At 41.8% G+C, this 15461-nt stretch overlaps 1 protein-coding gene across 1 annotated transcript in view; it reads right to left on the bottom strand.

Annotated features, from left to right (window-relative positions):
- Mccc1 (methylcrotonyl-CoA carboxylase subunit 1) overlaps positions 1–15103 on the bottom strand; it is a 36920-nt gene extending 21817 nt beyond the window's left edge. Inside the window, exons 1-6 of the mRNA XM_050138365.1 lie at positions 15007–15103; positions 13144–13265; positions 12507–12654; positions 12303–12424; positions 7879–7990; positions 6658–6739 (exon numbers count right to left, since the gene is read on the bottom strand). Coding sequence (XP_049994322.1) covers positions 6658–6739; positions 7879–7990; positions 12303–12424; positions 12507–12654; positions 13144–13229 — 550 coding nt within the window. The 5' untranslated portion in view covers positions 13230–13265; positions 15007–15103. The remainder of the gene's footprint in view (positions 1–6657; positions 6740–7878; positions 7991–12302; positions 12425–12506; positions 12655–13143; positions 13266–15006) is intronic.
- Positions 15104–15461: the final 358 nt, after the last annotated feature.

Genomic DNA, 15461 nt, shown 5'->3' with positions numbered 1-15461 from the left:
GGTCAATTCTGCAAAAATACACAACTATAAAACACATGCGGCAAACATTGAGAACAAGGAGAAATAGATGACTTGGTGACAGTGGTTGAAAATGATAGTATTCTATCGGGTTAGGCAGGCAGTAATTAGTACGGATATGCTTAGCTCAACTGCACCATCAACCAACTAGATTGCTGTCGATGGACCACAACAGAATACATTCTCAAGCTCGCAATGACTAGTCACCTAGAATGGCCATGTTCTGGCTACAGGTAACTCCTTAACAATTTTAGAGAAACAGATCATAATCTCCCACTTCTCTAGGGAATAGAACCAAACAACCAGGGAGCAGATATTCTTGGAGCTGTGACTCTGGGAAGGTCATGAAGTTTAATTGTGAACAGATAACTTGACAAAACCCAGAAGCTTTGGAGGGCCAAGGCTGAGAGAAAGTGCTTCAGGCAAACTCGCCAAGTGCATCTGGGGGTAGGGTAAAGGTGGAGAGTGAAGGGCAGACCAAGAAAGCAGAGTCACACAGGCCTCAGCACCTGGAGGGAAGGCAGCCTCCACACACTTGAGACCTAGGGTGGCAGGAGTTGGGAAAATTCCACAGCACGGTAGCACTTGGGCTGCCTTGAGAATATCTCGTCTAATGAGTTTCCTGGCTTAAGAGTCGAAGGTTCTAACATCTTTCTGTATGAAGGAACCCACAGCAAGGGGTGTGTACACACACTGGGCACAGCCTTCAGGGCTACCTTGAGAACAGGCAAAAGATTTGGAAGGGAAATTGCCGAGAGCTCTGTGCTGGGGAAAGCTGGTCTGGATTGGAAGGGAACAAAGGTGGGGAGAGGCAGGATAAAAATGGGAGTTGCGTTTGTTATATCAGAGTTGGGTCAGAGCTCTGGTAAAACCCTGCTCAGCCCTCACTCCCCACCAGGCACAGCCGAAAGACCCAATCCCACCCCGGCATGGAGTCCCCCACCCCATCTGTATCCATTACGATAAACACCACGACTAAGGACCTTACAAAGAAAGGCTCATTGGAGGGCGACTGCAGCAGGAAGCCGAGGGCGTGAAACACGGAGTGCACATGGAATGGCCTAAGGCTTGGACACTTGAAAGCCTGCCCTCCGTGACACACTTCCTCCAGCAAGGCCACATTGTCTTGTCAAATAGTACCACTGACTAGGAACCAAACGTCTGAGCCTATGGGAGATAGACAGTCTCATTCAAACCCTCAAAGAAGGAGCCAGACAGGTCAGCGCTGCCTTAAGATGAACAGAGAAAATAAGATTGATCACTAACTAGACCACCTCGCAAATCAGTCTGTGATTGGCAGGGGGAGGTGGTGGAGAGCAAAACTCAAGAAAGGGCCTGTGCTCTCCCAGAGGTCACTAAAAGATCTGCTCAGCAAAGGCCGAAACCATTTACTTTACTTCTGATTTCTCAGCTGACCACTTGGGAATCTTATTAGAGTGTGTGTGTGTGTGTGTGTGTGTGTGTGTGCGCGCGCGCGCGCGCGCGCATGTGTAAATTCTCCTCCCCTCACTGCTTACCTGAAAGAATCTAGAATCACCAGGGAGACAGGGCCTCTGGGTATGCCTGTGGGCATTAGCTTGGCTATGATTAATGGCGGTGGGGAGGCTTGCCCATTGTATGTAGGAGCAGTCTATGCCTGGCATCCTAGACCATGTAAGCAAAGAAAGGGAACTACCTGGCAGCAGGCATTCATCACTGTCTGCTTCCTGTTTGTATATTTACAGTGACCAGCTGGACTCCTGCTCCTGTAACTTCTGGGCCACAGTGGATAGTACTCTTGAAGTGTGAGCCAGAATGAATCCTCTCTTAAGTAACTTTTGTTAGGTTCCGTCACAGTACCAGGGAAAGAAACGATGGCATCCTGTTTAGTTTGGCATATAAATTATATTAAATATGAACAAAGACATGCTATGTGTACTATATGAACACACATGGAGAATATTCTCTTACTGCATAGTTATTAAGAAACCAACCTCTATAGGTGGTGAAACCCAGGCTCTGGAGGTCAGCAACACTGCATTCTGGGCTTTCTCATCACAGTTACTGCCATGGTCGTGACCTTAGCCAGAACTCCAGCTTGTGATGCCTCCATCTATCCCTGCACTGCTATTCCTTGAAATGCCAAGGCCAGCAGTGTGGGAGAGAAACCTTGAAGAGAAGGTGCCCGTGGCCTGTGTGGTAAGAACTCAGTGTTCTGTGATGCAGACAGAACCCCACGCCACAGCCTGCCAGGGCCTGCGCAGGCTTCAGTTCTGTGCACCCTTTCTCTCTTTAGCGTGTAATTTTGCCTCTAAAAGGTTTTAACTGGATCTTTCCTGCTTATTTCCCTTTTATTATTGTCTTTCCTTCTCTCTGGGATGCTAAGGATTAGGCCAAGGCTAACACACACCTACAGTGTTTATACTTAATTTGATCTTCTCTCTCTTTTTTCAGTTAGCACAAATTTCTAAATTCTAAAATTTTATTTTCTAGCTTTGTATACCTTTAATCCCAGAACCTGGGAGGCAGGGGCAGGCAGATTTCTGTGAGTTGGAGATTAGTCTGGTCTACTTCTTAGTTATGGTTTCTATTGCTGTGGAGAAACACCATGACAACTCTTAGAAGGAAAGCATTTAATTGTGGTGGCTTACAGTTCAGAGGCTGAGTTATCATCCTGTGAGAAGCAAGTCAGCATGCAGACAGATGTGGTGCTGGAAGGGAGCTGAGAGTTCTGCATCTGACTCACAGGCAATAGGAAGTGGGCTGTCTCACTGGGTATGGCTAGAGCATATACAGGATCTCAAAGTCCACCTCCACAGTGACACACTTCCTCCAACAAAGCCACACCTAATAGTGCCAGTCCCTCTAGGTGTCATTTTCTTTCAAACCATGACAACACAGTAAGCTCCAGGCCAGTCAGAGCTACATAGTGAGACCTTGTTCCAAAAATAAACTTTTCCTACATTTTTCATTCCCTTTTAAATATTTTAATTTATTATTCTTTTGTTATTCCTCTTTTGTTACTAGTATTGTGCTAGTAAAAGTTTTTAATTAGTTGTTGCAGTGTTTCTGTATCTGGATGTAATACATTGTTGCTGTTACTATTGTTTTCTTCTTTCTCAATGGTGAAAGTTATACCCTGGTGCCTTAAGTATGATGAATGGATATTATGATACAGAGCTATATCCCAGCCCAGTTGTAAGAAACTGTGCCTCAACCCAACCATGACATAGTCCCTGAATCTTGATGTGTTCATTACTTTCCTTCTTGCTGTGACAAAATCCTTCATCAAATCATCAAAGGGTTTATTTGGGCTCAGGGCCCAGGGCTCAGGGCTCAGGGGACAGTCTGTCATGGCAGTAAGGTACGGTGACAGACTGTCGTATTTTGTCCAGAGGCAGGAGGAAGAGAGCAATGAACGCTGGTCCACTAACATGGATCCTCCCACCTCAAGTAACTTTATCCAGATACTCCACAAGCACAGCTGACTTGTCTCTCTGGTGACTCTAGGTCTTGTCAAATTGACAACGATGGTGACCATTATACTCAGCAATACTTTATTTAACAAGGGATTGATCATACACCAAGACCCAACTGATGACCAAGCCACAGTGAGACACACACACAGACACACACACACACAGACACATACACACACATACACATGAAATACACCTGAAAACTAAAGAAAACTATTTTATGTTAAATGAAAATACAATTAAAATGAATGGATGTAGCAGAGACAGTGAGATAGTGCTTATGGATTTGTAATGGCAAATGTATAAGAAAGGAAGAAAGAATATCAAATTAATTCAATAATCCAGTAACAGACATTGTTGTGGGATGTCCTTCTGTATATGTGTTGCTTTTGTTGATTGACGAATAAAGCTGTCTAGCCAATGGCTTAACAAAGTAAAGCTAGGCAGGAAATCCAAACAAAGATACAGAGAAAGTGTAGGCAAACTCAAGGAGATGCCATGTAGCCGCCAAAGGAGAAACAGTTCGGAACATTATTGGGAAGCCACGAGCCTCATGGTAAAATATAAACTATTAGAAATGGGTTATAGTTAAAGCTAGCCAGTAAGAGACCTAAGCCATTGACCAAACAATTATATGTAATATATTAGCCTCTGAGTGATTATTCCATAAGTGGCTGTAGGGACCCGGCAGGTAAGAAAGAAACTGGCCCAGTGGGACTGGGCGAGCATCTATCCGGTTATAGATATCAAAAAACCCAGCTAAGACTCTAAACAATAGTGGAGAGTGCCCAAACTGGCCTTGCCCTGTTGTCAGACTGACGAATATCTTAAATGTCACCACAGAATCTTCATCCAGCAACTGATGGAAACAGAGGCAGAGACCCGCAGTGGAGCACAGGACTGAGCTCCCAAAGTCCAGCTGAAGAGTGGGAGGAGTGAGAATATGAGCAAAGCAGTCAAGACCATGATGGGGACACCCACTGACACAGCTTACCTGAGCTAATGGGAGCTCCCCAACTCCAGCTGGACAGGAAAGGAACTGGACCCTCTGAATGTGGGTGACAGTTGCATGGCTGGGACAGACTGGGGGACCACGGGTGGCACCAGGATTTATCCCTACTGCTTGTATTGACTTTTTGGGAACCCATTCTCTTTGGATGGATACCTGGCTCAGCCTAGATATAGTAGGGAGGGCCTTGGACTTCCTCAAAGCTATGTGCCTTACCCTCTCTGAGGAGTGGATGGGGGGTGGTGAGGGAAGAAGGTGGTGGGAATGGGAAGAGGGGAGGGAGTAGGGGGCTGGTATTAGTATGTAAAGTGAAAAAGATAGTTTGTTTTTCTTTTTTAAAAAAATAAAATAAAAATTAGGAGTCAAACAATACATATTACAACAAAGGACTGGAGAGATGGCTCAGAAGGCTTGCTGCCAGTGTGATGACCCCAGTTCAATCCCATGGTGGAAGAGAGAAGCGACTTCTAAACAACCATCCCCTGATCTCCTGTGTGCTGTGGCACACTCGTGTGCATGTGAGCACACAGGTACAACTATCTGCTTAGCTGTGCTCACAGTAGCCAAGCTAAGGAATCAGACGAGCAGCTAAGGAAATGACTGAGGCTGGGAAAAGGGAAATCCAAACATGGTAGGGTTTCTAGTTCACTTCAGTTAGACTTCTAAGGAAAATAAAAAAAAGGCACACACGTACACAGAGAATAAATACGCAACAAAAGGCCCGCATGGCAGATCATGGCCACCTGTAACCCCAGTTCCAGAGGATTAACAAGCACCAACTCACATTGTGCACACACACACGCAGGCAAACTATTCATGTACATAAAAATAAATCTTTAAAAATGTAAAAAACCCAAATCAATTGTTGAGTTAACAATACAGGAAAATAGCAAAGATGAAGGAATAACAGTTCTCGACTTTAAGACTTACTCTAAAGGCTAAAGTTAAACAAAGAGTATATGGTATTGCAAAACGAGGAGATGAATGAATCAATGGACTAGAAAAACAAGCCTACACGTAGACCCACGTAAATATACTAGCCTATGGCAAAGGGCACAGGCAATATAATTGCACAGTCTCTCTATATTGTTGATTTGGCTATTTGGGGTCCTTTGCCTCTTAAAATAAACTTTAGAGTCAGTTTACTGATATTCACAAATAATTTGTTGGGATGATAATACTGGAACAAAAACATTCCAAAAAAAAAAAAAAAACAAGGAACCTAGACAGATTGTTTATTTTTCATAAGCATTAATTCAAAACAGATAATATGTCTAAATGAAAACTGCAAAACCACAGCCCTAGAAAATAACCCACAGGATAAGCTGGGGTATATCTAGGCAAACTGGGGTATAGCAATGACATGTACACACACACACCAAAGGCACAGCCCATGGGAGAGCTGACAGGTAAGAGTTCATCACAACTGAAAACATACACTCTCTAAAAGACTTTCTGAATAAAGTGAGAGGCCAAGTACAGACTGAGTATCTATAAAACAAATATAAAAAAGACAAAAAACAGCAAAAAAAATGGATGAAAGACTCTGAAACTTTATCAAAGTAGATATAGAAATGGCAAATAACTCAGGAGGGAAATAAAAATTCAAACAATGAGGGACGAGATGTAGTTCATTGGTACAGCACCTGCCTGGCACACTCAAGGCTCTGTGGTCTATCGCCAGAATGCAAGATGAACCATGAACAAATGAAACAATGGGATAACAAGTGGTCAACAATCCACAGCACTGATACCCTAGTTTGCTCAAATGTAGCTTTGGAAAGGGTTTAATTTATCTTACAGCTTACAGCCCATCACCGAGCTTTGCTGTGACCTGAAATTGCTCTTAAAGACTCTGGGTGCATCTCCATGGTAAAGCTATTTCCTGGCACATGTGAGGCCCTGGCAAAGTTCTCAGCTCTCTAAAGAAACAAATAGGAACTATGCTCTAAAAATAAAACTTAATCATTTTGAAAGAGAAACACAATTTATTCATTTTATTTTGAAATAGAAGTACCAGACTTCTATTAGGCGAAGTACTGGTTAGGAAATGTTTGTCCTTAAGAGTGTATTTCTTACTGCAGATACGGTAAAAAAAACATCTAGGAACCTGACACATATCCTTCTTGTCTCCTGACATGAAATCATTTTTGTGAGGAAGTTTTGACATACCTGCTCCCACGTACTTGACAGCTTGAGCAGCCCTGACTGCAGCCTCTCCCAGCCTTCTTCTTACATCAGGATTAATACCAGGCTACAGGGAGAGAGTAAAAAATAATTCCTACTAGTACTTTGTCTCTATACATTTCCACCAGAATGCAAAAATAATTAAAATGCACATTAGATAATAGTGTATATTAAATAACTGTATTAAAAGCTAATATACCAATCTCTCTGTCAATATACCAAAACTGAATGCTTCTGCTAATAATGTCTATGAACCACACATATTACTCAATACAATTACATATCTTTATCCTGGTGTTTGCATAACAACCTTCATAACTATATAGAAGATGACCAAGGATTGAGCTGGAAAGATGGGTCAGCAGTTAGGAGTATGTATTGCTCCTGCAGAGGGTTAGAGTCTGATTTCCAGAACAAGCAGCTCACAACCTGTTGGGGGGGGCCCAACGGAATCTGATGCCATCTACTTCTACAGGCACTGTTTCCAACAAGGTTCTACACATAGCATTCAAGTAATCACTGCTTAAAAACTAAGCCTTCCTGAAGTTGTTGACACGTGCTTCAAATATATAATATATTCCGCAACAAAAATTCTATTTTGAGTAGGGTAAGAGCTGGTTAACTAGAAACCACTGGTGTTTCACCAATGGCAGTTGTAAGCTCCACAGGAATAGAATCCTCAAAATAGGAAGCCCTGGCTTTGACCCTCTTGGCAACCTGACCAACTAAGGGATAGAAACAGTATTAAGGGGAAGTTGTCAACAGTGTAATGTTGGGCAAGAAGATGACCAACACAGATGGGGAACATGCTGGAACATGGGCTAAAACAAGAGTCTTCTCCATGAAAGTGATGTCCAACTGACCAGATCATTCCATTTTATTCATGCAATCAGTCCTAATTAATTACAGGTTAAACGTGTACTCACGTCACTGCCCAGTTGCTAACTCTTGGTCATATACTTGCACCGAGGTAGATCTTTCTGGACTGTGTCCACAAGGAGCAGGGCTCCCCTGTGTCTGATCCCAGAATAGTAACCCACACATCACTCCCCAACCCTATGGGTCCCCAGCTTTGCACCAAAGTCTTACAATGCATTACTAGTCAAACGCTAGGGATGAGAGACATTGTCTTTACAGACATGAAAATAAGACTGAACAAGGTTTGCACTCCAGAGAACCCCGGAAATGTCCTTTGAGGTTCCTTACCGCTGGGGCCTCCTCAATGATCTTCTGATGGCGCCGCTGCACACTGCAGTCTCTTTCGAACAAGTACACTGCGTTGCCATGGTGATCACCAAACACTTGGACTTCCACGTGCCTATTTCAAAAAGAAACCAATGTGTTAACATACTTCACTAAGGTTTCAGAGATTTTACATTTATCAACCCAAACTGTTGACCAAAATGACCAAGATTTGCTCATTTTCTCTGAGAAAGATATGATCTTCTAGACTCGATGTTGAGGTTATAGATTTAGAAACAGCTACAATCTTGTAAAGTCCAAGTAATATATAATAATATGGTTTCTACTTGTACTATAGACACTACAGAAAACAAATTTATGTATCTGAAATGACTGGTAGGTAAGGAGAGTGAAAATTCAGGAGACCTAAAATAGGCATTAATTACAAAGGAAAAAAATCAAAAACTGATAAAATTGTTTACAAAAATTTACTACAAACTACAGTTCATAAAAAGATCAATAATAACCAGCTTTAAAAATAACAAAAAACTTTTTTTTTTTTTTGGTTTTTCGAGATAGGGTTTCTCTGTGGGTTTTGGAGCCTGTCCTGGAACTAGCTCTTGTAGACCAGGCTGGCCTCGAACTCACAGAGATCCGCCTGCCTCTGCCTCCCAAGTGCTGGGATTAAAGGCATGTGCCACCACTGCCCGGCAACAAAAAACTTTTACAGTCAGATTTTGATGTGGGACAATGGTTTATATTCTGTCAATTACATTTTAAATAAACGCTGATTAGCCAGTACCCAGGCAGGAAGTATAGGTGGGACAACCAGATAGAAAGTAGAGGCGGGACAATGAGAACAGGAGAATTCTGGTCTACAGATTCCCTCTGTACACAGAAGAAGCAAGATGTGATTGCCCACTGAAAAAGGTACTGAGTCATGTGCTAATATAGACAAGAATAATGGGCTAAATATGTTATAAGAGTTAATAAGAAGCCTGAGCTAATGGGCCAATCAGTTTATAATTAATGTAGACCTTTGTGTGATTTCTTTGGGACTTAATGACTGCGGGAACCAGGCAGGACAGAAACACAGTGATCAAGATTTTATAAACAATGGAAGACTTAATCCTCTCATCTATAAAGGAGCTAAAAATAATTAAAAGAAACATAAATCATTAGTATTTCAAGAATGTACTGGGGCTGGGCAGTGGTGGTGCACGCCTTTAATCCTAGCACTCGGGAGGCAGAGGCAGACGGATCTCTGTGAGTTCGAGGCCAGCCTGGTCTACAAGAGCTAGTTCCAGGACAGGAACCAAAAAGCTATAGAGAAACCCTGTCTCGAAAATAAAAATAAAAAATAAAGAATGTACTGGCTTTAAATCATGAAAAAAATCAAAAAGGCACTTTAATAATGAGTTTAAAAAAACTATCACAATTCTGACAAGTCATACTGAGAGTGAACATACGTAATGCCTATGCAAATGCAGCTCATACATCACTTGGTCCTAACTGACTACCCAGGCTGGCAAAGTCATGAGTCTTGAAGAAGAGCCAACAAGCACCGCTTTACTAAACCAGCATGATCCCTAACAAGAAACTAAAGACTGGCCTTCAATCCACAGGTAAGTGTAGTCTATACCCTTCATCAAGGAAACTTCTCTTTGCAACAGATGGAGACCATCACAGAAAACCACAACCAACCAATATGCAGACTTGTGGAGCCTATTCCCAATGGACAGATACATCTACAAAGCATCCCTGCATCTAAGGCTCAGGGAACACTGTAGAAAAGGGGTAGGGACGATTGTAAGGGGCAGAGCATCAAGGAGTTTGCATCTCCTAGTAACGTCTGAAGCTACACCCATAAAGTCTCACAACTTGACTGCCTAGACCTGAGCTGAACAAGGACAACAGACATGCCAAAGGGATGGTGGAAAGGACACAAGGCCCCAACTTTACACAAAGAACACTGGGAAACTAAAGAATGCTGAGAAAGGGAGACATAGTCTTCCTCAGCGAACAACTCACCAACTGGTTATCCAATACCAAATGGTTGGCTCTGAGAACATACATATAAGTAACATTACACAGAATGACCGTATTTAGGTGTATGTATACATATATATGTACACACACATATATGCATGTAATAATAATTAAAACGAGGCCATGAATTTGAAAGAGAACAAGGGGTATGTAGGAGGGTTTGGAGAGAAGAAAGGGAATGGAGAAATGTTGTAATTATAGTACCAAAAATTAAAAATAAATAATAATTAAAAGTAGATACTAAAAAGGAAGAGAGAGAGTACTGTTACTGCTTGTGGTCCATGATTGCTGGTGTTTAATCCATAACCAACTGGCCCTGCCATCCTGGGCCTGTGACAGCTCAGCAAGGTGGAAGGGCATGGCAGAGCCAAGTACATCTCAGAGCTAAGAAAGAAAAGTAAGGGGTAGGTACCACTGTCTCTCCCAAGGGCACATCCACCAGGACTGAAGTATCTCAGACCAGGCGTCTCTTCCTCCAGTGAATGCCAAACTGGAAACTAAGCCTTCACACACAGGTCTTCGGGGGCGGGCTTTTCAGTTTCAGCTCTAGCAGCTTTCCGCCCCATGGCTTCTATTTGCCTTTCGTGTTAAGTTTCACAGACACAGAGTAGATACGTTTAGCTATTTATCCAGATAGTTGGTCATTCATCGTATTACTTTACTTTCTATTTTTTTGATTTTCCAGACACGGTTTCTCTGTGTAACAGCCCTAGCTATCCTGGGACTCACAGACATCCACCTGCTTCTGCCTCCCACCTGCTGGGATTAAAGACGTGCGCCACCACCACACAAGCTATTTGTCCTACTTCTATGGCTGGATGACTGTCACTGGGGAGGCAGAGGTGGGAGGACTGTGGGCTCAAGGGCTCTCCACAGTGAGCTCCAGGTCAGCATGTGCCCAGGGCTACATGGGGAGGCCCTGTATCAGATAATCAGTATTTCCTGTATTGAGTCACACTCGCTGGGATGTCCAGCAAGTGCTCCTAGAGTTCTCACAGAAGAGGATGCTGATTCTTCTATTTTCTTTTGAAAGCTATTACAAAAAGAAACACTTAGAATCTTCTTCGTTTCTGCCTTCCCACTAATAGGAGCACATGCTGTGCTCTTCTAATTATTGACCTATTTTAAATGGATTTATTTTTTAGCTATCAAACTGCAATTAAATTTCATGTATCACACTCAGGTATGGGTCCACTAATTTTTTTAAATATTTATTTATTTTTGTTTTATGTGTATGGGTGTTTTGCCTGTATGTGTATGCATCACATGCATGCCTGACGTCTGGCCCGCAGAAGCCAGAAGAGGTCTGGAACTGGAGCTACAGATGGGCTGCTGGGTGGGCGCTGGGAATTACACCTAGATCCTCTGCAAGAGCAGTCAGTGCTCTTACCCGCTGAGACTGCTCCCTCCAGCCCCACAGTTCCACCTTTTAAACAGCATAAGAAATCCCCCAAAACAACTCAGGGCCCTCTTTAAGGAGAAGATAATGTTAAAGAGAGTCCTTCCTGGGCTCTTTTTAAGGAAAGAACTTAGTGCTTCAAGTTCGTTGTTTGCAAGGTAAAGCCTTTCTATGCATGGTTCACAAATGAATTGTCTTTCCACTTGACTTAAAGGTTTTACATATATATGTAATACATATTTATATCTAATATATGTATATAAATAATATATATGAACTCTGAACTCAAATTTCAGATTACAACATAGTAGCTGGGCGAACACAGGCAGCAATGGTCACTCTACTGCTTGGTGCCCTGATGTACAAACTGAAACCTGGGGGGAGGGGCTTTCGAATTATGACGATAAGACCACCTAGAATATGAAAACATAGAATCTGGCACATGGTAGAGTCCGTGTTAGCCAGGAGGGCTACTACCTGCTAACACAGAATGATGACAAAAGTCTTCATAACTGGCTCTAGTTAACTAACAAGTTCCATTGTTTTAAATCCCTCAACTAATGCTTGCAGCTCTGTAACTACACTGATTCTTAGAATATATTAATACCGGAAGGAAATCCTCGGTTTCACCAGTAATAAACAAACTCTGGTACATCACTGTCTCAGAGCCACTCCAAATTGAACAAAGGCACTAAGACAGAGTTAGTGTTTACTGATACGGGAAGATGCCTGGAAGTATAATATAATATAATTATGTTATAAATTATTCTATTCACTGTTATTTTGAGCATATTTTGATTCTTATTTGTTTACACATGAATTTTCTAATAACATAGAAAAAATATTTAGATGAAAGTATACTGTCCTCTAACCCAGGATTACAGAGGCAGAGCTGGGGAACTTCAAGAATGCATATAGTATTACAACACCATAGCTCACAGACTACACATGCATTGCACACATACACCCCAAAGCCAAGAACCCCAAACCAGCAGTTGACCTTGGTGTGTCCACGAACTTCTCGATTAGCATAGCATCATCATTGAACGACTTCTTAGCTTCTCTCCTGGCTGATTCTAACTGTTCTTGGAATTCTTTTTCTGATCTAATGATCCTCATGCCCTAAGAAAGAAAGAATGGTGTGACCACAAAATAATCGCAGACCTCTAGCCAGAAATGGTAGAAAAGGTACCCACAACCTTACTTTTCCTCCTCCACCACGGACGGCTTTGATCATAACAGGGTACCCGATTTTCCCAGCATGCTCTTTCAGGCACTGGTCAGATTGATCCTCGCCATGGTAACCTTCCACAACAGGAACTCCAGCAGCCGCCATGATGGACTTGGATGTGCTTTAGAGTAAAGATACCAAGATGTCTCAATTCCGTGGTATCAATAAATCACAACTGTTTAAAGAATCACCGCACAAGTAAAGGAAGGACTTCAGGCTGAGACCAATGTTACAGCACACACTCAAAGTCCTTGTTACACACTGGCCCTGACTTCACGTGGTAGCTCATCCCACCATCGTCTAACCCCAGACAGATAATATATATCTTAAAACACTAACTACTTGTATATTTTCCATAGTTCAGTGGAGTTTTCCTACATGCCAGAAGAGCAGAAACGAGAGTATAGTTTAGAATGCCTATGAATGGAGCTGGCCAGACGGCTCAGTGGGTGAAATGCTTGCCCCACGAGCCTTGACTTTGGTCCTCAGAACCCATGTAAAGGTGGAATGTTTGCATGTGCACACACACAAACACACACAAGGAACAATTAATTTAAAAAATACCCGTTGTAATAAAATAGACTACTTCAATTTGTCTTATAATGCTTACCTCTTTATTCCCATATCTCTAATTGCAGATGAAGGAGGACCTATAAAAATAATGCCCTCTTGCTTACAGAGTTCAGCAAATTCCATGTTTTCTGAAAGAAACCCTTATCCTGGATGGATGGCCTACAAAAGAGAGAAAGCACAACCAATTTACTGGCTAGCAGAGCTTTGGTGCTGGCATTGCGCCCTCCTCTGGGGAGACCCAGATGTGGCCAACAAGACACCAAGGCCTCTGTCATGACATGCTCCCACAGAGATTCTAGAACATTCACGCTGAATTTTGAAGTCTGTTTTACACCATGAAAACTTATTTCTTTTTTCACTTGATGTTGCCTCGCGTGTGCTAGGCACGGAGTCTACCATGGAGTTTACCCTCAGCCTTGTACCTTTTATTACAGAAGTAAGTCACAGCTTAGGAGGTACCAGTTCGAGCAATTCTAAGAACATGACTGACAATGAGGATGCCCTCCTGTTGTCATCATCACCTGTCTCCAAAATCTTACCACTGTCCCAGACATAATGAACAAGCAGCCGCTATTTTTCTTTTTATTTCTATGAACTTACAAGTCTAGATATCTTCTGTTGATGGAATTCTTGTCTGTCTGTGGCTCATTTAACTTAGCTGGTTTCACATCCATGTGGCAACTTGTACCAGAGCTTCAACATTTTTAGTGCCAATATTTCATTACATGTATTTCCAGATTTGGTCATCCACAAATCTGTTCACAGACGTGTGAATTGTTTCTACTTTTTTATTATCTAAAATAACATGACTGTGAACCTTGGTGGACAAATATGAGCCCCTAGTATAAATTCTTCTATATCTACCTAGAAATACAATTAATAGGGTAGTGAGATATTTCAGTGAGTAAAGTGCCCACCGAAAGCAAACACCTGAGTTTGAGTCTGGAAGCCATAAAACGGTAGGAGAAAACTGACTCTGCAAAGTTGTTCTCTGATCTTCACATTCACAAGTTTCCAACCCCTACATCAGACACACGCACACATTTACAGACATATATACATATATATATATACACACACACACATAAATAAAAATTTAAAGTGGAATTAATGAATTGTGTTGTCATCTCTAGAACAATCTTTACATACACATTAATTTTTTTTACCTTTACATAAACTTTTTTAAAGTTTCAATAATTGAACTTTAAAAATGCTTATATCAAGAAGTGGCTATTACTCAATACAAATTAAATTTAGAAACACAATTAAGACATAGCTTTCCTGTTTTAATTTAAGACATATATTTGGTTAAAAGAGTAATAGTTATTAAACAGTTGTCATTGCATCGTGTGTGTGTGTGTGTGTGTGTGTGTGGTGAGGCATGCATGTCAGAGGACAATTTAGAGGAATCAGTTCTGTCCTTCCACTGAACTCAGGCTGACAGGCTTGGCAGCAGGGACCTTTACCTGATGAGCCACGCCATTCAGCCTAGAACACCCCACACACTTTGATGTGCTATTAAGGACAGCAAAGGCTTGTAGCCTGTGAGGATGGATTTGTTTATTGTTTCTGTGCAAAAATGACCTAAACCCAAACATCTCATGTTCAAAGCACCTGAATTTTGAGGAAGAAGAGCTCAACTCTCTCCCAATTCTAATTTATGATTTAGATTCTCCCTCCATCTACTTCCCAAAAGAATTCAAGTGCAGAGGACCCAGTAAAAGGCTGAGGAAGAAGAATGTATACAAATGTATACAGAAATGTATACAGTTTTCAAAGATAACTCAATAATCACACACAAAAACTGGCTGGAAAGAGAAAATGCCTACACAGAAGTAACTTTACATAAACTATACAAAATTTACTTGCTTTGCATTGTAAACTTTTTCACAGTTCTTACCTGTGCTGCAGAGCTCTTGGCCACTTGAATGATCTTTTCCATTGCAAGGTAGCTCTGCTGAGACGGAGCAGGGCCAATGGAATACGCTTCATCCGCCTGTTAAAGACAGCATTATTAGCCTCAGTTACTTGTTGCAGAAGATTTGTTTAACTAGGCAAAGATATGCTACATTTGTTTATGTTCTAGAGTATTACTTTAACTATGTGAAGGTGGGTTACATTTGCTTCTGCTGCCTTTGTTAACAATGTAAAGGTGTGTTGAATTTGTTTCACCTTGCCTGCCTAAGGCATCTGATTGGTCTAATAAAAAGCTGAATGAACAGTTGAACGAGAGAAGGATAGGTGGGACTGGTGGGCAAAGAGAATAAGTAGGAGGAGAAATCTAGACAAAGGGGAAGAGAAGAAAAGGAGGGAGAAAGAGAGGGAAATGCCCAGGACTAGAAGCCAGGAAGGTGC

This window comes from Alexandromys fortis, unplaced genomic scaffold, assembly GCF_014885135.2.
Source record: "Alexandromys fortis isolate MF-2015 unplaced genomic scaffold, M_Fortis_MF-2015_v1.1 scaffold_15, whole genome shotgun sequence".
Taxonomy (NCBI): Eukaryota; Metazoa; Chordata; class Mammalia; order Rodentia; family Cricetidae; genus Alexandromys; species Alexandromys fortis.
The sequence above is the reverse complement of the archived record's forward strand: the minus strand, read 5'-3'. Positions and strand labels throughout refer to the sequence as shown.